General features: G+C 30.7%; 1 protein-coding gene and 1 pseudogene across 2 annotated transcripts; one reads left to right on the top strand and one right to left on the bottom strand.

Moving 5' to 3' along the window:
• Positions 1 to 14,943, top strand: part of LOC129317467 (probable terpene synthase 2) — a 45,637-nt pseudogene extending 30,694 nt beyond the window's left edge.
• A 3,269-nt stretch (positions 14,944 to 18,212) lies between these two features.
• On the bottom strand, positions 18,213 to 22,311 carry LOC129317020 (uncharacterized). Of its 2 annotated transcripts, none has more exons than XM_054961325.1 (5): positions 22,119 to 22,311; positions 21,041 to 21,595; positions 20,207 to 20,385; positions 19,391 to 19,490; positions 18,213 to 18,555 (listed from the first exon to the last, which is right to left on the bottom strand). In XM_054961325.1, exons 1-5 carry the CDS (start codon positions 22,272 to 22,274, stop codon positions 18,316 to 18,318), a joined length of 1,230 nt encoding a protein of 409 aa, XP_054817300.1. In that variant the 5' UTR covers positions 22,275 to 22,311; the 3' UTR covers positions 18,213 to 18,315. The 2 variants fall into 2 exon arrangements, with proteins under 2 accessions (XP_054817300.1, XP_054817299.1); XM_054961324.1 differs by having other exon boundaries at positions 18,213 to 18,558.
• Between the last annotated feature and the right edge of the window lie 853 nt (positions 22,312 to 23,164).

The following is a 23,164-nucleotide window of genomic DNA, read 5'->3' on the forward strand; positions in this document are numbered from 1 at the left end:
ACTCAAGATTTGTGCTAACATCTTTTCCATTCTAGACTCCTCTTCCTTAATCGATATTGGCTTTGGTGGAACTTGAAAACTCAGAGGGTGAATTGGCTTGACATTAGAGGATGAAGGTTGATTTGAAGAATTTCCTTGACTCCATGAAAAATTGGGTGATTCCTCCATCCTGAGTTATATGTTTGAGAGTAAGGGTTGTTTTGAGGGTTTTGAAACTTGCCCATATAGTTGACAGACTCAGTGGTCATATAAAGAAGATATTGATCGGGCATAAATATCATTGCATTGGTTGCACACAGTTGGAATGGCTTGGACAGCATGCACATTATGAGAATTTCCCCTTTGCATTTGAGATTCCAACACATCAAAAAGCTTATTCATTGCATTCAAGATAGATACAATTTAGGAAGAAGAGTCATCTTTAGCACTAGTCACCATTGATGTATTCTTTTATCCATGTTTTAAGTGTTGTTCACAGACAATTAATCCAAGAGGTGAAAAACTTCATTGACAGGCACATTTTGATATCCCCCATTTGTGATAGAATCAACCATGGCCTTAGAAGACGGATTCAGATGATTACAGAAAATCTGAATCACTACCTATTAGTCAACCCCATGATTAGGGCATTTCTTCATCAACATCTTATATCTCTCCCAAGCTGCATAGAGATGCTCATCTAGATATTGCTTAAAGCTAAGAAATTCACCTCTTGCTTCCACCGTTTTATCATCAAGAAGAATCGAGCTCTAAACTTGTTCTCATGATCCTCCCATGAACCAATAGAACCTTCGAAAAGATTGTTGAATCATTCTTTAGCCTTGTCTTGTAGAGAAATTAGAAATAATCACAAGCGCAGGACATCTTTAGGCACCCTGTTTTGTCTGAAAGAATCACATACTTCTACAAAAGACATTAAGTACTTGTTAGCATCTTCATTGAATAGACCATGAAACACACCATTCATTTAAAGCATTGTGATCATGGCGAGCTTGATCTCAAAAGTATGTGCTTGAAACTCTGGCATTTGAATACAAGATTGAGTACCCCTCAAATTTCAGTTAGCAAAGTCATTGACTGAGGTGGTGTCATACTGGTCTTTTGCCATGTTTTCAAGTTGAGTTTCAGGAGTTCTTTCAAATTTGGAGATTTAGCTTCTTCAAAGATTATTAATCCTTCAAGTATAACTTCTAATCCTTCTGGGCCTATGGGTTGCATATGCCAAATAGGTACTTGAAGAAGAAAACAACCAAAGAAGTATTAAACTAAAACAAAAGCACTAAACAAAGACAAAATAAAAATCTAAAACTAATATCTACAAAGCTCAAGCAAAATCTAATATCACTAGTCTAAGGTTGATCAAAATATTTTCAAAACTAAATCCCCGACAACGGCGTCAAAAACTTGTTGCTCACCGCAAGTGCACGGGTCGTAGCAAGTAATATAATGAAAGTAAAGTATCGTTCCCTCAAGGATTTGTTCAAAAACAATGATCAAGCAAAAGACTAAGCAAATTCGATCAAGTTGAGCTACACATAGTTAGGTAAAAATGATTTTGCAAATGAAACTAATACTAGCAAATAAAGAAAGTGATTAATCCATAAATTTCAAACACCAAAATTACCTAGGATTATTTATCTCCCTTGCATTTTATAACACCAAAATTACCTCCTCTCATAAATACTTTTAATGAAAATAAGTGCTAACCTAGGGTTCTAAAAATACTTGGACAAGCTCTCTCAAGTCATGAACAAATGTTTAGTTAAATTAATTGCCCAATCTCTTATTAGAATTAATAAAACTCAATTTTAAACACCAACCCTCATGTGGCTATGCAAGGCTAGCAAGTATATCTCTATCTTACTAGCAAAACCATCTATTCAACATGCAAATATCAAGTTCTTGTACAATATTACCCAAGTTCTATACTCAACCTAGCCCTCTCAAGCATCAATTAAGTGAACCCAACATCTAAATGGTGGCCAATCACTTAGAAGTATTAAGGAAAGAGTAAAATAAACACAGATATATATATCATTAATCACAAAAAGAGATGAGAAATATAGTGTTAATCCATACAAGGGTTCCAAATAATCCTAGAACAAAGGGCTTAGCCACTCATAATCATCCACAAGCTATAAATATACAAAATAAGTGGACTCATTTCAGGTTACGAGAGAGGAAAGGGAAGAGGAATAGAAAAACTGAAGAAAATGAGCTCCAAATGTCTTCAAAGCTTCAATCTCTTGATCCCAACTCTTCCAATGCCCAAACCCTAACACACCCAAGCTCCAAAAGTGTCTAAAAGTCTCAAGAATGCATTCTAGGTTGAGCTCACAGCTTATATGTGTCCTAGCCAACTAATTTTTGATAAATAAATGCAGCATTTTTCTGACAGTTATGAAAGTCGCGAACGAAAGTCATGACTTTGGGACGACTTGAGCAGTTTTACACTATTTTTACAGCTAATAAAAATTAGTCATTTTGCTCTTGATTTCTTTATCCAAAAGCCTTTCAAAAACATTCACAAAGCTCCAAAATGCTTTTAATCAAAACTTTAATCAAAATAACATGAAATTAGGCTAAAAATATCAAATTAAAGCTAAGAACACTAGCCCAAAACAAAATGCATATTTTCCTAATTTGGGCAACAAAAACATATACAATTGAACTAGAATGGATTAGAATCTACGGAAAATGTGATGAAATAATATAAACTTCTAGAGGTTAACAATAGACATTTTATCAACTGTAATTGGAAAGCCAGAATATCCTGGTCGAGTTAGAGGGGTCAGTAGAGGAGTTGGTCTCAAGCAATACTTTTAACTGACTCCACAAAGCTTTCCAAGAAGTATGTCTAGAGATGAGATCCATAAGTTAGTGGCCAAAGTTAGGGAAGATACTCAAGCTGAGGTTTGACAAGAGGTTGAGTAGGAGTTTCGTGAATCATTCCAATAAGATAAGATGGCCTAACTTTATGAAGAGATGAAATCTATGGTCACTAGCATGATAGTTTTAAGAGTTGATCATTCACCTCAGGCTTGTACTATTTAATTTAATTTAATATAAACATGTATTTAATTTAATTTAACATAGGCCAAGCAAAAGGTTCTTTCATTATATGGCCTAAAAATCTTGCGTCATATATCAATACAACATCGCCAGAGTTAAAAAAATAAGTTAACATTATGTTATTTTCTTTAAGTTATTTAATTACTTATATAACTCTTTTATCTTATGTTTTAACAGGAACCTAAAAATGCTGTTAAGTTTTCCTGCCTAGCACAATTGCATGAAATTTACAACAGAAGGCATTACTGTTAAAATGCCACTTGGAGTCATAGGTATGGAAAAGGGATATGATTTTGGATTTGATAACACAGATCTCAAGGAGTTCCTAAATTTTATTTTCAGACCACTAACATTTTGATCTCATTTCAATAATAGGTACCTATAAAATATTTTTTTTGTAATGGAAAACAAAATACATTTGGATTTTTGTGCCTGGAAGCTGTGCAGAAAGCTCACAACGTAGTGCATAGAAGGATGACATATGTGATGAATCATATGTCAAACACGAAAATGCCATGTTATCTAGTGCCAATTATTGATGGGTAAGTATTTTTTATTCATGAATGTGTATTCATGTGTGTGTATGTGTGTAATCGTGTCATCTAATACTCATATAATTGTCCAAATCAAGGTGTAGTATACTAGTTTTGTTCTCTAGGTAGAACACCAAGCAAAAAGGTAATATGGATTTTTAATAAGTAAGCTTTTATCTATATAAAATTTTACTTCTAGATATATTTATACTTTTGTAATGTCTTTTTATTTACAAATGATAATAGTGCACTTAAGATATATTATATACTTACATTTGGGGAATGCAAGCCAAAATTATTAGTGGAATGGATTTACCCAATGTAAGTATGAACCTCTAACTTTCATATTTAATTATTCTTTGCATGTTTTGGTTTAATTTTAAATTTTCATTTATTTTAGTGCCATAGGCAATCAAGAAGCACAGAAAGTGGATATTATGTTATCCGTTACATAGATGAGATAATTCAAGTTGGAAGTACTGAAAGATTACAAGAGATATTTGGTTTTATTATTTTAGTTCAAATTCTTGTATTTAATGCTTTAAATTATTATTCTGATTAATTTTATCATTTAGCTTTTTGATAATACGGAGCCTTATAATGAAGAAGAGATCGATGGCATTTAGGATATTTTGGCTCAACAACTTCTTCAAGAATACTTTTTAAAGAGATTGAACATAATTTTATATTTTTTAGTAATTGAACAAATATATAATGTAATTGTAACTTGTTGTATATTGATTATAGTTATGCTAGCTGGCTGTTTATAATCTATACAATTTTCATTTTTTCAATTGTGGATGTCTAGGAAATTTAAAAAAAAAAAAAAATGAGAGTTTTAACCATGGTTCTTCAAAAACCGTGGTTAAAAGTCTTTTTAATTATGGTTATTATCGAAAAACCATTGTTAAAAACTACTTTTAACAATGGTTATATATAATAATCATAGTTGAAAAGATTTTTAACCATGTTTTTGAAGAACTGTAGTTAAAAGTCTTTTTTAAAAAAATTAAATTATTTTTTTCATAGTTTCAACGTCGGTTATAAAACCAACGTTGAAAGTGTTTTTAACGTCGGTTAATGAACCGATATTAAACATATACTTTTCACTTCTCATTTTTTCACTTCCCCTTAATAACCAACATTAAAAGATTAAAATAACTATTGTTAAAAGTCCATCTTGCAATAGTGCTTATTCATGATCCTATGCCCAGTTTGAATTTTCATCCATTTCTTAAACATTTAATTAACCTCAAATAACCTTGAATAAATGCAATTCCTCTACAAAATTCTTAAATTAAAAATTAAGATGTTACACACATTGCCTTTCAAAACCAAATTGGACCTACCTGCTCTTGTACCTACTCCTATTTGAGGTATGAACTAAGAGTTGAGATTCGCTTTTACCTCTCACACATAGAACACCCCTCTTGGAAAAAAGGAAGGGAAGTGATGAGAAAAGCACAACGTGATAATTTATATGAAATGGAAATAAGGTCCCATTACTTGTTAGAATCTCAAAGGAGCAATTAAACAAATACATGACATGAAATAAATAGAACACAATTTAACAAGAGACATGGGAATTTATTAATGTAGAAAACCCCTTAATGCGAGGGTAAAAATCACAAGTCCTTAAGACCAATGAAAAGTAAATCCACTATAATCAAAACAAGGTACAAGAGAGTTTTAATTAAATGAATAAATAAGTGCAAATAACTAGCTAAGGCACTAAAGCAACAAGCTTAAAAAAGAAGAGAGTCAGAAGAAAGAAAAACACTCAAACCAGAGAATGTAGTACAAATAGAATAGAGTAACTCTCACACTAACCAACATATTGATGATCCAACTATTGAAAATGATTAAATAGTAGTTACAAATAGTTACAGACTAGCTAACCAAATTTTAACCTAATCAAATGGTTAACAAATCTACAAATGCAAATTTATCAAAACTACCTTGTGAACTTGTGAAAATTGCTTTCTCTCTTCCCCTCTTCCTCAAATGGATATGATCTCTCTTGTTAGCATAGCAAAAACTTTGCAAGACAAAAAACAACCAATTTATCTGAGTTAAAAAATTTCTCGTCTGGGTTCTGTTTAAGAGTAGCTTTTCATAATGAGTTCAAAATTCCTATTTAGAAATATGATATACCCTTTGACATGAAATTATGATAAAATTATACATTATATAATGTAAAATTCCTCACCGACAAGCTTTATTTATCTATACCTGTAAAGAAACTTAGTATTAACTTACAAGTAGTAGCAGAGCCTGAACCCTAAGTTAGCGGTTGCAGTATATTTTTTAAAATTTAAGACTCTAAAATAATAATTTAAAATCAACATTACATATTTTATAATTATTCTCTAATTGATTTTTTTTCTTAATAATGATTATATAATAATTTAATTGTCATTAATATTATTAAAAGTATTTCCTTAAATATAACTGTACTAAACTATTATTTTAACAATGAAGCCCATTTTTCATGATCTTAGAGCAAACAATAAAGGATTTTCTAACCATTGCAATAATAATATGTAAAATCATTGCGTTGTTAACTTTTAAGAAATAAAACTAATTGATAAATATGACTTTTAAATTAAATATTTTTATGCATATCAGCAATAAAAAGTCCAAAATTGATTATCAAGTATTACTGAATTAGTTAAAGTGTATGATAAAAATGATCTAGATTTATAGGATGTGCCAGATCTTATAACTAGAGTGGGTAAAATATCAAAATTTATACCACTTTTATGTAATTTCCCCCAAATAAGGGGATGTATGCGCACCCCTTAAGTATATGTGGCTCTGCCACTTATAAGTGTCAAGATAATTGAAATTCCTATATATAATTAGGTTACACACTCAAAACTAAGATCAAAGAAGCATATCCATATCCATAATGTCTTTCTTAGGTACGCCTCTTGTTACTTCGTCCCCTTGCTCTTATCGCTCCAGGAATTAGCACCCCAACATTTAGGGGGACCATTTCATTCAATATGCTTTAGAATTATCGGTATTCATAATACTTTTTTTGAGTAGTTGTTTCTGTATGAAAAGATAATCATATTTAATTGCATCAACAAGCTTATGGAATATAGTTCATAGTTTTTTTTTTAATTATGTCCTCAAATTCTATGACCCTAACCCATAACTTACAATATTAGCAAGAATGTCTCGCAAAGTTGAATTTGCAAGAAGGGAGTGAAAAAATGGAGATGGAGGAAAAGATTAAAATACTCAAAGAAGAAGTAAAGGAGATGCTTGTGTTTCCAACTGAGAAGCTTGTAGAAAAAATAAATTTGATCGATGCAATCTAACGCCTAGGTGTGGACTACCATTTTGAACTTGAGATTGATGATCTATTGCAACTGAAAAAGTTAAAAGTCACTTTCAAGTTCTTATGCCTTTTACCTAGATCCTCACATTGTTGCCAACATAAATTCACTTGCTTTGATTCGGCAACCGACGGTACTCTACGAAGGATCCATGATCCTTTCTTATGTTGTCTGTAGAACCTGAGTCTACAATTCAAGAAAAAGAAATAGTTTTCATTAGAAAAACATTATTGAAAACATAAGAAAAATATGAATTCACATAATTCACAAGTATCTAATCACATCCACTTTGCTTAGGACAATCCTTTACAAAATGACGCATCTTTTGACAGGAAAAACATTTGACCTTTTTAAGGTTAATTCTCTTTTTTCCACTCTTCTTGTCCTTTTTCTTGAAGGGTTGTTTGTCTTTCTTTATTTTAGAGCCACTCTTGTTACCCTTCTTTTATTGCTTCTTGCCCCTCTTGGGCTTAGAATTTGAGGGAGCACCTTCCTTGATAAGGTAAGCCTGTCTAGATGACTTGTAAGCCTCTAGCTCTAAGTGCTTAGCCACATCGTTAAAGTTAATGATGTTTTCATTATAGGTTAGGTTAACTTTCATATGCTCCTAGCTGGTTGGGAGCGATTTAATTACAGCCTGTACTTACTATTCATCATAAAAATCATGCCCAACTTCTTTAAGTTCACGAATTATGTTGGCCATCTCTCTAAAGTGATATTGCATAGTAGTATTTAGCTTTAGTTTATAAGTGTCAAATTTAATTGTAAGCCTTCTCAGTTTGTTGGTTGAGGTACCAATGAACTTTTCTTTTAAGGTAGCCCACATGGCTTGGACAGTAGAGTGCTTCTTAAATTCGCATATCAAATTGTCTGCCATAGCACTTAGAAGTGTTATTCGTGTAATGCTATTTTTTCGTTTCCATGCCATAAATTCCTCTTAGTCTCTCCTATGCTAAGCCAAGTTTCCTACCTCAGGCTCGACCATAACCACAATCAGTGGCTCAACAGCGTCTTGTTCTTCTAAAAAATATGACACCTTATGGAGCTAGATATCCCAGTTATCCCTGTTTAATTTGTCGCCCTTATTCAATTTCAGCGATAATGTTTTTTGTCGCCATTCTTAGTTTTGATTGAAACTATCCCACATTACTAGTTTTTTATGTTAAACCAAGAATAAAATACTTATAAGAAACATACAATGTCTTATATTTATATTATTCTTTATTAGAGTGATAACAACTCTATTAAGTCAACAATCAGGAGGCTACGTTTGTATCTCCCATCACATTGATTCTAACAAAATCACTATCATCTATAAAGAATTTTACAAATATTTTCATAATCGTCATATAGGGCTCTTAAATGACTTATCACTTTAGAGCTCCCACTCAAATAAAGTATATATAAAGCAATAAAAAATAAAACAACATGCTTCAAATATATCATAAATCATCAAGGTCTTAATACAACATAACTTACCTAAAAACAAACTCTTGAAAAATAGAACAATGCTTAAGGTACAGACCTAAAAAGACAACTCTTAATTATGTCTTTATATTTTTCTTGTACTTTCATCTCCTTGATGGCTCTATTTCATAGAGGATTTCCTAAGTACGACTTGTTTCGCTTGTTATGTTGCACAAGCTCTTTCCTAAGTTGTTTGAAAATTTCTCCTACAACCACAGCTTGTTTTTCTTTTGTTATGAAGCTTGAATATGCTCTCACTATTGAAGAAATTTAATCCAGTTTTTTTATTCTTTTAGCTTCTCTTTTTGCTATATTTATGATCATTGAGGTTGTGAAAGGTTGTTCCACATCTTCATTTTCATTTTGAACATTCTCATCACCCTCTGATTCATATTCTGGTCCCGACAGCATGTGCACCTCTTTACATCCTTCCGGCACATTTTTGAAATCAACATTGGGATCCTCTTCAGGATCAGAATCAAAATCCTCACTTTGAGGTTCATATTCCTCCTCTTCCTCTTCAAAGGGTTCTAGGTCAGAATCCTCACTAAGAGGCTCATAATTTGATTCATCCAGATACTCAATGCTAACATAATAATTTTTTGAGTTATCAATGCTGCTAGAAGCTTCTTACTTCATATTTGCCTAAAAAAATAAAAGAGAAAAAAATTTAGAAATTTTTTTAAACTCATAAAATGCATTAGATAACTCAAAAAATAAATTCTTGTTTTGTCTCTAAAATATGCACACTATATACCAAAATGAAGATCTCTAATTTAGGGATTTTTTAAGATAAATTGTGTCCCAATCTGGTTCCACACTCTCCGGCACATACCCAAGAATGATTCTAGATTAAGAAATTCTGGGAAAACAAAAAAAGAATATTCCACTCTCGAGGAGGCGCGTGTTGTACACGTGCCACCTTATTGTGCTCCGATGACGACACATGCCGAACCGTTGTGCTCCAAGCACCGACAGATTCAAGGTGGGGTCAACCACACACCGATGGAGTCTCCCGGTGGGTCCCATGTGCCACATGTCCAAATATTTTTTGTATTTTATTTTTCAAATTTGAATTAAATATATATTTTTTATTTACTTTTTTTTTAATCTGGGTTGGGTTTTATGTACCCAACACATGGACCCATAAACCAAAACAAAAAAGTTTTTTCTTTGGGTTAGGCTAGGAAGCCCAAGACTATTTTTTTAGGGCTTCTAGGCTCATAGCCCAAAAGCAACCTTTTTAGGTTTTTTTTAAGGAACAACACATCAAAATGACGTGTCATTTTGATGAGGACAGAAATGATGTCTACCTCCAACTAGATCAACTTGACCCGGTTCCTCTAGCAGGTCGGGTTCGTAGGACTTGAAACTTCCAGAGGCTATATATCCTCCATCCAGTCTCCATTTTACGCATTCTTGGTGTTGTTTTCTTTATTTTTTTGAGCTCTACACGTTTATGCAATCCTTTTGTTCAAAAAACTCATTTTTTAAACACCCATTATTTGGTTTGTCTTCAGTCGTTATGTTCATCACTGTTGATTGCATGCAAAACGTGTATAGCCTTATATAGAATACTCATATCACCCAAGAAGCATATAAACATGTTCATTTTGGCAACAATAATCATAAAGACAGACAGAGGCAGATTCATGTGAAAACACAGTAAGAAAACAAAAAAAAACTGAACTTATAGATTTACATGTATATAGTTAAGCAAATCATTATAGGTTCTTCAGACATAAGAAACACAGCCTAGGAGAAATGAAAGCTCAAATACCAATAAAAAAATATGAGGAGAAAAGCAAACTTTGAGTCGTTGATTTGCATAGATATATGCAGGCATAAAGCTACATCGGTCAAACTTCATTTGAATACATACAGCAAATGCACTCATAGAGAGAATGAGAAGCCAAGAAAAAAATGAAACCGTTCTACTCTTTTCACTCAAGAAAAAACTAGCGAGAATTGCACCCATAACTGATCACTTATGGGAATGTACGGCATATACAGTTTCTTAACCATTCCCTTTCAAAATTTATAGGTTGGAGAAAATTACATTTGAAGCCCTAAGTAAATTGCACATTGAATCCAAACATTTCTCATAATTGTGACAAGAACCTCATTCCTCAATTTGAGCTTTTATATGGGCTTGATCCACCAAGGGTGGATAACCTAAGAAAGTCCCAAAACAATGTATTTATGATAGTTAAGTTCTTGACAAAATTTTCTATAAAATCAATTTTAAATATATATTAATCAAGTGGTTGCAAACTTAGAATTTTTAATTGAAAATAAGATATTTAAATTATAAATATAAATCTCAATTTGTAATTGGGATTTCTATTTGCAACTATTTAAATTAATATTTACAACTTAATTTTTAAAAAATTTTGTTAGAGACTTAACTATCATACATTCTTCATTTCAAGACTTTATTGTTATTCTCTCTAACAATTAATGCTAAAAAAATGCAAGCTATTGTATTTTTTTTAAAAAGTTAAAAAGAAACATTAGACTAAAAATGAGTTTAGGATCCCAAAAATTCCTAAATATATAGTTTAAAGATAAAATTACCATTTAGCCTATTATTATATAATAATTGAAATAGTAATTCTTTATATAATATATGCCCTACTAAAGTCTTAATTATAGATTTTGATTATATACAGGTGGTGGAAGGAATTAAATTTTACCAAAAGCTTGCTTTTTCTCGCGATAGATTGGTGGAATGTTACTCTTGGATATTGGGAGTGTATTGTGAGCCCCACTATTCTTTGGCAAGAAAAATAACTACCAAAGTTCTTTCTATCACATCAGTCCTTGATGATATTCATGACATGTACGGTACACTTAAAGAGTTGCAACTCCTGACCACAGCGATTGAGAGGTCTGAACTGAATACATATCAACTTCAAATCAATAATTAAACATCTTTTTTTTAATTGACTTCCCTCCACTGTAGTTTAAGAAGCACTATAAATATAAACTGTTAAATTAAATTTAATGATATAAATTTATAGTTTTAAAAAACATAGATTATTTTGTACCTTTAAAATTTAATTTAAATTATTCATATTTGCAATGGAGGCCATAGTAAGGAAAAATATAGTGAAGAGAAACCAAAGTCTTTTTTCTTGGGTTGAATGATAAAATTTTCCCTATAATATAGATCTTGGAAAGTGTAAACACTAACTTGTTTTTCATATAATATTTTTTAATTTTTAAAAATAGTGTAATATGACCTCTATTATTATATTTAATTATTAGTTGATTAAAAAATTATAAACAACAACCAAAAAATTATATAAAAGGATTAAGAATTTTTTTTATTATAAGTTTTGATGTCCTTTTCTATGATTTTTTTAATAATTAAAATTAATTTTTATTAATGATAAAGGTAATATTGTATTATTTTTTAAAAATTGAAAAAAAATATTGCATACAAAAATAAAAGTTTAAGAATAAATTTAGCCTTTAATTTTTTTTTTAAGTCTAAATAGAAAATTTTGTTTAACTACGAGTCAAAATTAAGAGAGTTCTGGAAAACGCAAATTCCGGTGGGATATGATGACGTGCGTTGACTTTCTGCCAGAATACATGAGGTTCTTTCATGAGGCACTTTTAGATATTTATGAAGACATCGAGCAAGAAATGACCAAGGAAGGAAGAGCATTTTGTGTAAAGTATGCCAAAGACGAAGTAAGATTCTTTTTTCTTTCATGCCTAAAAATTTATATCTAAATAATACTTTTAGATATATAATTTTTATAACTCAAAATTTATATAATAATAGGTGTCTTCGAAATAATTTTTATACATACAGAATTTTCATAAAAATTTAAAAATATTATTAAATTAAAAATTTTTTTTGACAAAAAATATTAAATAAAATTATATATAAACTTTAAAAGTGTTTTTAATTTGATAAAATTAATTATTCATTTATAATTTTAACCTTGAAAGATTAAAATATCTAATAGATTAAACTATAAAAGTTTGATTGAAACAAATACAAGAACCTACTTCAAAATTAAGAAAAACTATAAAAATTTGTAGATTAATTTTTCTATTAATATTTACGGGGTAAAATCATAATTTGGCCCTTAAAATATAGGTCAAGGTGCATGTGAGAATTTATACTTCTTTTGGGTACATTTGCACCCTTAACCATTTAAAATCATGGTATATCCTCCTGTTATTAACTTTGAATATTAATTAATTAAAAAATTATAGAAAATGACCAAAAGAATCATAATAAAGGATCCCAAAAATATAAAAAATTACCAAAAAATAAAATTCATAATTTTTTTGATCAACTAATAGTCAAAGTTAATGACGGGAGAGATTGCCACAATTTTAAATGTTAAAGGATGAAAATGAACCAAAGACAAGTTTAGAATTTTAAATACTCATAAGCCTATAATTTTAAAGCCAAATTACAATTTTACTCATGTTTATATACATATGAAGTCTCCATTAGATACATTAAGCATAACCAAAAAATTTATGATGAAATTTTAAATAGAATTAATTTTTTTAAATAAAAACATAAAAAATTCTGCAATGCCGTATTTGCGACAAAACAATCTGCCTTATATGAAATCCATCCCCAAAATCAATTTGCAATATTTTATTATTATTTTCATCAGAAATTGTTGTGTGATTAAAAAAATAAACTACCTAAGAAATTACGTTCATTCTCTTCATATTCCTTTGCATTATTTTATGAGTTTCTCACTTTTGGTTTAAAATATAAGCAGCTTTCAATAATAATTTACACACTAATAAAATTCTTATTTTTATGAAAATATATATTGTTTTCTTTTTTTTTACTCTTAATTTTAATTTATGATGCGTGAGAAATAAGGTAATAAATTCACAGCTAACACAAGAATCTAGATTAATAAATATGAGTAAATGAATTTTTTTTAGAAATATTAAATTATTTATATTTTAGATTAAGATTAGCTAAAAATGAATTATATTTAAAAAAATAATTGGCATTGTTGGTTGATGGATGAAAAGGTTGGCGCAAGCCTATATGGTTGAGGCCGAGTGGCTTAATAGCAATAATACACCAACGATGGCGGAGTACATGAGCAACGCATTGGTAACTATTCGGATCCGAACGTTCACTGCCACATCATTCATTGGGATGGGAACCATTGCTACAGAGGAAGCCTTTCAATGGGGCGCCAAGGACCCTAAAATCATTAGAGCTTCAGAAATTATTGGGAGGCTTCTTGATGGCATCGTGTCTAACAAGGTACTAATTAATTACAATAATAAATTTAGACTTAAACGTCAATTTTATTTTTAAACTATAATTTCAGAAATTTTTGATATCCTAAAGTTATTTTTAATATAATTTTTTTCTTAAGTTTTAAAAATGAGATAATATTGTTATTTCTACTATTAATAAAAATTAACTTTTATTATTAATTAACTAGAAAATTACAAAAAAATTAGTCAATTTTTTTAAATTTTTTGATCAACTAATAATCAAATTTAATATTAATTTGTTAATGATAAGGGTAATATTACATCGTTTTAAAATGTTGAGAGGAATCATGGCACCAAAATCGAGTTTAGCATTGACATATTCTAAGACTTATAGTTTAAGAGCAAGTTTGCATTTAAACCAACAATTTGTACCTTCTTTTGTTTGATACTCTAAATCAAGTGCATTTTTGTTATATCGTCAATACAAAATAAGGGAAATTGCTAAGAAGCTAAAGACCGAGGGGTAAATTTATTTGGAAAAATGGTCTAAAGTCCTTCAAGTGAATTGAGATAATAACCTTAATTCACTTTATCTTAATTCATTAATTTCAAGGTCTTTAACATTCTAACTCAAGTACATTTTTGTCATACCATCAATATAAAATAGGAAAAGTAGCTAAGAAGAACGAAGTGATAAATTTATTTAGAAAAAAGGGCAGTCCTTCAAGAGTAAATTAAGATTATAACCATCATTCACTTAATCTTAGTTCTTTGTAAGGACCTTGATCCTTTTTCATAATATCTTTGCCTCAAGGTCCTTCTTACCAATTTGTCCTATAAATATTATTCATGGATCGAGTTTCCTTGATTGACAAAAACAAGGTTGTGAAATGAGAGAGTAACATGTGATGATCTTTAATGAAACGAGTCTTTATAATTAGTTATTGCCTTTCATTAAGGGTGGGGAAGTAATCAAATGTTCACTAATTACTCAACTCAATAATTAATTTAATTTGTATTTGTTAACATGAGCAAAAGAGAGGGCATGTTGCTTCTGCCATTGAGTGTTACATGAAGCAGCATGGTGTGAAGAGAGAAGAAGCCATCGATGAGTTAAACAAGCAAGTGATAAGTGCGTGGAAGGATGTAAATGAGAAACAAAGCCTCTGCTGTTGCGAGTTTTAAATCTCAATCGTACAGTTGATGTGATTTACAAGGATTTTGATTTCTACACTTTCTCTATAGAATCAACAAAGGATCACATTACATTTTTACTAATAAATCCATTGGCTCTTTAAAAATGTACATCAACAAGAATGATCTAGCTAGAGAAGTTTGTGCCGATATACTACAGTTAATTAATTAAGTTTGATCATGAGACCCAAAATCCAATGACTTGGGGCAAGTCTTTGCCCTTTATCTTTATGTTGTTACCATTTGGATAGGCATTCTAGCATTCTCATGCTTGCTTGTATCAATAGTTATGTAAGAGAAAATAAATAAAGTGCAAATTTATTAAAATTTCAAATTTATCTTATGTCTAAATTCACATATATAGTTCATGAAACCGCAATAATATTATGTTTTGAAATGTAGTTTTTAGATTTGTCATACCAATACTTGTTTAATTTTCTATAATGACCTAGAAATTCAAATATGTGCTAGTGCGAACTGTAACGATCACCAATGAAAATACACAGATTAAGAGATATAATTGAGATACTCACGTTTTAATGTGCAATAATCCATAAGCTGAGTACATCAATAAGTTTTAGATCATCAAAACAAACTATAATAATGAACTAACACAATGACACCAGAATAACTGAAATTGCAGCAGAAAGGAGGGAAGGAGAAAGAAGAAACATAACAGGGGAAGAGTAAAGCAAGAGAATGCTCAACAATATTCTTCACGTCCTCCACCTCCACTTCTCTTCTTGCCTTTCTATATTCCTAACAAACTTCCATTGGACTCATACTTCTGGGCCCAATAAATGCCTCTGGGCCAATAGGTGTAAACTCAAAAACCCACTCCATATAAATTGTGTTGAGCCCATCTGTTACATGAACCCACTAGGGAAGGTCCCGGGAACTCACAACCAATCCGAATATGCGCACTTCAAGAAAGTTAAACAAAGGCCTGATTATCCATTGGAACCGTTGAGGGCTAACGAACCTTATAAAAAATTATTATTAATTAAGTTCCCTAAATTGCAAATAAATCTCAATAGAATAATATTATTTTTTATCCATGTAAAAGACAGAAATATCACTTAAAACCAACCATTTTGATTGACTACTGGATGACTATCAAATCACCAATGCTACGAATATTAGTAAGTAATTAAAAATATTATATTTGTTTTAATAACATCTTATTAAAATATTAAACGTTTTAATAATTGATAATTTAAATATTATTATTTATAAATATTACTCCAAGATTATATATAAATCATCTTTTAAAAAGTAACAGCTCAACTTGTGTTTATGCCGTTTATAGGTGAAAATGTTTTTGACACTAGTTGAGTTGTAAATTAAAATGGTGTGAAAAATTATAAATCTTCATTCAAAATATATAACTCCTTCAAAAACTTGTGTATCTTTAAAGTTGGCTTATAAATTGTGTATTAAGATTTATAAATGGTTAAAGTTTATTTTTATCTTTGAACTATACCCTCAAAAGCATCAAGTGTCATATATTCTACTCTGGTCCGATATACTGCTAAAACATTCAAAACCAACTCACCCAGTGTCTTACCATTAAGTTGGAGCAAACAACCCATTATCTTAAGAAAGTAGGGCCCACATGTGATCTACATAGCATCCAAGTAGATGCCTAGTCATAATTATTTTTTTTTAAAAAAACAAAATCCTTGCTCTTTAATTAGTCTCCAGCAAATACTCTAGGCCAAGAGCAAAATCCATCCACCCAAACAATTTTTATGCACCCAATAGTGGAGGCAAATGAGAAGAGCCCTTTTGTCTCCCTGACCTCTGGCAAGTCCTTCGCTTGTCACCCAGTGGATCCTACTGCTACCCCTCATCCTCGGAATTGTTGCCTTCATCCATGGCTTCACCGGTGAGTCCAACTAGTTTGTCCATCTCATTGCCATGCACTTCACCAAGGGTGGATTCACCACTTGCACCATCGATCACCAAGGCCACAGCTTCTCCAATGCCTTTCTTTCTTGCTACAACTCTTCTTTTCCTTATATATTCCTTCCTCTACTCCGAGTCATCCTCTGTCGCTCCCTCCTCCAATCTCTTCCTCCTCATTGATTTGCTTCTCCCTCCTCCAATCTTTGCATACGCACTGGTTTCTTTTGATTCTGGTTTGGGGGATTTATTAAAAAAATGGGTTTGATTTTGTTTTTTCCCTGGGTTGTTGGCTTTGATTTGATCTCAACCCTATTATACTCTTGTTCTTTGGTTTTCAACCTCGTAATGAATCATTTGCAAGTGACATTCATTTATTTATAAAAGAAAATAGAAAATTTAACTTGTTAAAGATATTATGACTTCTATTGATTTGATACTCCTATTCTCTTATTTATAACTTTGTAATCACTAATTTGTGTTGAAAGTTTGACATATGGTGGACTGGTGGCATCTAGATCGTGCTGAACTTCAAGGTTTTAGTGGTGAATTTTATTGTTGTTGCTAAAAGTCTCACTTCAAGCCATAATTTTTTAAAATCATCATTGAAAGTCAAACTTTTAAAAATGATTTTAACTATTGGGGTAGGAAGTCAAACTTTCAATGGTGATTTTAATGTTGTATTTGGATTGATAGATTTAGACTTGAAATATCTAAAAATTTTTATTTGCTTAGTTTAAAAAACAAAGTTTATTATTATTAGGTAGTATTTCGAAGGTGTATGTGAAGATTTGAAATAATAAAAGTTTATAAAAGATTTGAAAAGATTCTAAATCCATAAATTTTTAAGTGTTTAAATAGAAAATATAGCTCAATTTTAAATTTATATGTATCCAAACATAACATTAAAGTCACATCAATTGCCAACTTTTAGAAGTTGAAATCTATTTCTTTTTTTAATTACCCCATTTTTTACCCTTTTTGAATCTTGTGTATTATAACTTTTCCTTTTCAATTAACTAGTCTTTTTTTTAAAAAAATAGTGATGGGAATTTTTTAATTCGCAATAAATCCTGCTAAAAGTCTTTTTCTATGGGAATTTTTTACTTCGCAATAAATGCTGCTAAAAGTCTTTTTTTCTTTTTTGGTAGTGCATGGAAATACACCTATAATAAATATTCTATCCATTCAAAAATATAAGGCATTTTTTAAAGAGTTGGACTTAATAAATATAAGGCATTTTTAGTGTTTCAAAGTGTAATTAATGTGTTTTTTTAAAAATTGTGCTTATTAAATGAATTATTTTATGTTTATTGTTAAGTAAAATACCCTATTAAATAAAGATAAATAAGAAAATATGATGTTAGTTTGAAGACAATTAACTAATTTATTAAAATGTGAGATTTGATTAAAAATACCTTATATTTTTTAAATGGAGGGAGTACCATTTAAATTCAAAATCTAAACATATTTCCAAATGCAATTTCTTTGCCAATTCACAGTTGAAGTAAGCATAACAACACAATTATTTTTCCCTAAAAAGGTTATATATCGATTACAAATTAATTAATCTATCTTTTTTTCTTTCCAATTTGCATTAAAATCCATGGTTTTCTTAATCTGGTGGGAAGAGCCTTAAATGACTCGTATTTTCTTTCATCAGTCGTAAGTATGTCATAAATTTGCAGCAACTCATCAGTGTCTTCCGAGTGTAAAACTTTCTCAAGTTCTTCAAATATCTCCTCGGCACTTGTTTGTGGAGTGTAATCCTTGGATATAGCATTAGCTTGGTTTCTCTTCCTTAAAAAATTCTGCTTCAAAGACACAAAGATGAAGTTGTAACTTGTCAACCATCAATTGAATCATCAATACAATTTGTTTTTTCCTAGCTAGACAGAATTGAACCATATCCAAAAGCAGATCACCAAATTAAAGCAAAAAGATGCAAATAATAAGACACCATGACAACGTATAAGACATTTTTGGAAAAGATCTGGTATTCCCAAATATAAGATTCTTTAACAAAAATAAAAGTTTCATTAATTATATTTTTTTAATATTACCCTTTTCATATATTATTTTTCTTTAATATTCTTTTACAAATGAAGTATTAAATGAAGGAGATTTTTAAAAGTTTATATTGTTATTTTAAAAGGTAAGGTTATAAAGCGTATTTAGTTAATAAATTTTAGTAGCATGTCTTTTATAAATTGAGATGGAGGGATTTGTATAAAAAAAAAAAAAAAAAAGAGGTGGAGGGAGTATATCATATATTCTCCACAATCCATTCCATTTGTGAATAGTAACGCGATGATTCATATTTTTGGGTTTCTTTTGCTTTTCTAGATTCGTTTAGGGCATCTCACACACTTCACTGTAAATCTTTTGTGGAATTGGCTACAGGAACCATCACTTCATCTGAATTCATCAATACACTAAAAATTCAAACAAATACATTGTGAAGTAAATGAGAGGAAGATAGTGAATTTTTTCTAAAGTCTAATCAGTGGCAGAGCCAGGATTTAGTAATAAATTTTAGGGAGGCCGAAAATAATTAACATCTATATAATACACTAAAAAAACAATTTAAAACTTGGGGGATGTGGCCCTTGCTGGTCCCTAATTCCAATAAATTAAAGGACATACCTCAGAAATCAGATTGTCATTTGGCTCAACAATGGGGAGTGACGTTGCATTCGCAGTGGCTGGGCTTGCAATGTGGAGAGGAAAATCGCAAAGACCAGTGCTGGTTCGCATTGGAATGTATAGGAGGAGGGTCAACATTGTAACATATATATATATATATATATATAATATCAAAATCATAACTTCAAATTAATTATAAATTTCATAATTTCAGTTTTTTTAATTTTTTTAATCATCAAACTTATAGATGGAAAAAGAAATAGACATCATAAAGTACCCAATTATATAATATTATATAAAAAAAGCTGCCCAATCCATACAATTGACTAGGTTTTTTTCCCTATTGTTGCGTAATTTGTTTATATGGTAGAGATCCAGTATGACTATGACATAACCCTATAATGTTTACTTTTTCGTATGAAATTAAGTTTCAGGTTCGCAATAAGTGAATAAATAAAAGTAAAAGAGAAGAGGCATTAGAGGAGGCGCTCTCTTCCCCAATGATAAAATCACATTTTCTTGTGTGTGTGTGTATGCTCCTTTAATCCTATTTATAGGGTGGAAAGAGAGTGTATAAGTATTTATTTTGATCCTATTTATAAAACACCTCAATAATTATTTTATTTCTCTTTATTCTTTTGACCCTATTAAATGTTGTGAAGTTTATTAAATGTCAGAGTATTTTGTTTTTAAAGTATGTATTTATTTAATAGGAGTAAAGTTGAAAACTTGTTAAATTTTTAAACAAAGTTAATGGAATAAAAGTAAAAATATTGGAAGTCACGTATAAATAAAACTAAAAAGAGTATATTATACCTTGCATCGTCAATAATGAATTGCATCCGCGAATCATCTGATTTTCCTTCCTCTTCTAAGCTTAGAAAAGATGGCTTTGGAGACTTGGTTTCACATTCATTGATTATGGTTTGAGAGTTCTCACTTATGGATAAATTGCTCTGTCCTTGCTCTTCAACATCAAAACACCTTGTATTTTCCTTAAAAGACAGGGCACAAATTCATAAGTATATCTGATGAGTGGTTCCTCTCATTAGTTAAATATTTGAAATAATATATATAAATCAAGGAAGTAAAGAGAATTAAAAAAAAAAGAAAAAGTATCCATTCAAAACTTTAAGGTTAACACAATTGTTGTGTTATCATTCCCCTAAACTCAATTGTTAATTGACTTGGCAGTAATTAATTGTTTTGATTGGAACTTGTATATAATTCTCCCTACTAAACATCTCCAAAGCTCATTGAAAGCTCTAATTCTCCCTATTAAATATAGTAGTGTTTTGATTGGAACTTGTTTGGCTGCTAGAAAGGATGAGAATGGGATATTGGATTGAAAAAATTAAAATAAAAAAATTAAATTACCTTTCTTTCTTGTGATAAGGATGATAAAATCCAATACTATATGCCACATGTGGGAATTATCACACCCTCCAAAAATCTCATAAATTATAAATCACAACCTCATGAACTAAATTACCCTTCTAAATCCCTTATGATTAAGGTTCACTTATCCCCTTCCAAATTTTGATACTCTTATTTTTATTTTTATTTTTTCAATCCATTACATCTCATTCTTTTTTAGCAATCAAACGGGACCTAAATTATAAGATATTACAAGGAGAGAAAAGGACTTACTTCATCATTGTGCACATCACCCATTGATTTGACTAGCTTTCCAAAATGACCTTTGCGGATGGCACGCCATCCACACTTAATGATTTTTCCATCCAATTTTAATAGAGGTTGAGTCTCAGGAGCCTGAAATCTCAAGCGAATCTGGCTGCAATTCCTTGATTTTTCATGATCGATTTGGTCACTGATCTGCCCAAAAACGATCCAAAGGTGAGGAGATTTTATTCCTTTCTCGTTCAGGCGACTCCTACCTTCAATTGGTACAAATCTAAATCCACCATTATTGCAAGCTTCAACAAAGTCAAACGACCAAATAAGCCAACCGATTTGTTTTTGGTTTGGCTCATCAGTGGAATAAAACATATCATCAGCTAGCACAGTGCACAGCACAAATCCAAACAAGTCAGATGGAGGAATGTCAATTATTATTGAAGCTTCAAGTTTCTCATTCAATGAAAGATACTCTTGGTTCTCAAACAATGATGGCATTTCTTTGCCTGGAATGGTGGCTCCGAAGTTATAAACCGAAAATCCCCATCGGTGAGCATATGTGCGAGGCTAAAACAGGCAATTTTTCACAAAAAATTTCAGATCGATATTCAATTAAGATATAATGAAACTTTTAGTCTCTCAAATTTGCTTCAGTTATCAACAGATCTCTCAAGTTTAATTTTTATTTATTTGGTCCCTTAAATATATCTTAGTTATTGTCTATAAAGAAGATAATACTATTAAAATCTACTGTGATGGATAAGGAACTATTAATGGTAATCATGTATAATAATGAAAAAAAATTATAATTATTTAGGTGGGAAAAAATAGACTCAGAAATTTTAAAAAATAAAAGAACAAAATGCAATATGAGAGAGTATTTTGAGAAAAATTAAACTGATTTAAGAGCTACTTTGTTCTCATTTAGCTACATATATATGCAAAGTCATCAACATACTTTACACATTAGATTAATTTAAATGAACTTGAGGGACCAAATCAATAAAAATTAAATTTAATGGATCAAATCAATAATTGAGACAAACTTGAGGAACCATGTAGATGAATATATATTAACAAATATTCTTACCTGTCCAATTAAATGAAAGAGACGTAATATTTTTTCATTTGACAAGTTTTCCAATGAAGCACATTCTCCTCCATCAATTGTATCTAAATCTGGTGAAGGTTGTGGCAATGACTGAAGTCTTGGGCAGGAATGCAAACAAAGGAAATATAGTTTCATAAGATTAGAAATGCATCCAGAAGGTAGATTCACAAACTTGTTCCCACTAAGATCTATTCTCTCTAGTGATGATAAGCCTCCAAGATCATTTGGAATAGATCCATCACCAATATCACAATAGCTTAAATCTAATTTTCTTAGTGACTTAAGATTGAAGACAGAATTAGGCAATGTTAAGCCCGTAGGAGATGATAATGAGATCCACAATTTAGACTCTGGTCCTTTGCATCCATGGAATGACGTTGTTCTCACATTTTTCATTTGCCCAATGCAAGAAGGTACTTCTGTTATAGCTGTTCCACTTACATCAAGCTCCTCCAAGGCTTCATTTTCATTCAAGTTATCTGCCAACCTCGAAAACTTTGAGCATCCAGAAATATCAAGAACCTTGAGATGTTTCAATTTTTTAATGTTATGGTGAAGGAAAACAAGATTCTTGCAATGCCTCAAATTCAAAGATTCAAGACTAGTCAATAATCCAAGTGACTCAGGAAGATCGACCACATTTGTCTCCCCAATATCAAGTTTAACCAGATTTGTCATGTCTTCATTAAACTCAGGAAGATTTTTTACTTGATTGCATCCGCAAAGAACAAATTCCTTTAGAGAAGTCATTTCCAACCTTTTTGGGAGGGATTTAAGATGCTTGCAACCTCTTAGATTTAACACTTCAACGCTTGTCAAAAGTCCAAGCGAAGCAGGCACTTCTTCTATGCCAGTTTCTTCTAAAATAAATTCCTTGAGAGAAGTCATTTCCAAATTTTGTGGAAGGACTTTAAGTTTTTCGCAGCCTTTCAAATTCAACGCAAGAAGCTTTTTGTGCTCACCAAGTGAAGGATGAAGCTCAACAAGATCTACACAACCTTCAAGTTTTAATTTTTCCAGATTTG

Source organism: Prosopis cineraria, unplaced genomic scaffold (genome assembly GCF_029017545.1).
Source record: "Prosopis cineraria cultivar Desert tree isolate PC_DT_omini unplaced genomic scaffold, ASM2901754v1 PC8, whole genome shotgun sequence".
Lineage (NCBI taxonomy): Eukaryota > Viridiplantae > Streptophyta > Magnoliopsida > Fabales > Fabaceae > Prosopis > Prosopis cineraria.

Bases quoted from the DNA above. Each gene is read 5' to 3' on its own strand.
- LOC129317020 (XM_054961324.1), bottom strand. From the start codon at position 22,274: ATGAAACTATATTTCCTTTGTTTGCATTCCTGCCCAAGACTTCAGTCA. The intron at 21,596-22,118 runs GTAAGAATATTT...TGCCTGTTTTAG, and splicing joins TCTTTCATTTAATTGGACAG to CCTCGCACATATGCTCACCG. The intron at 20,386-21,040 runs GTAAGTCCTTTT...CTGTCTTTTAAG, and splicing joins GTGATGTGCACAATGATGAA to GAAAATACAAGGTGTTTTGA.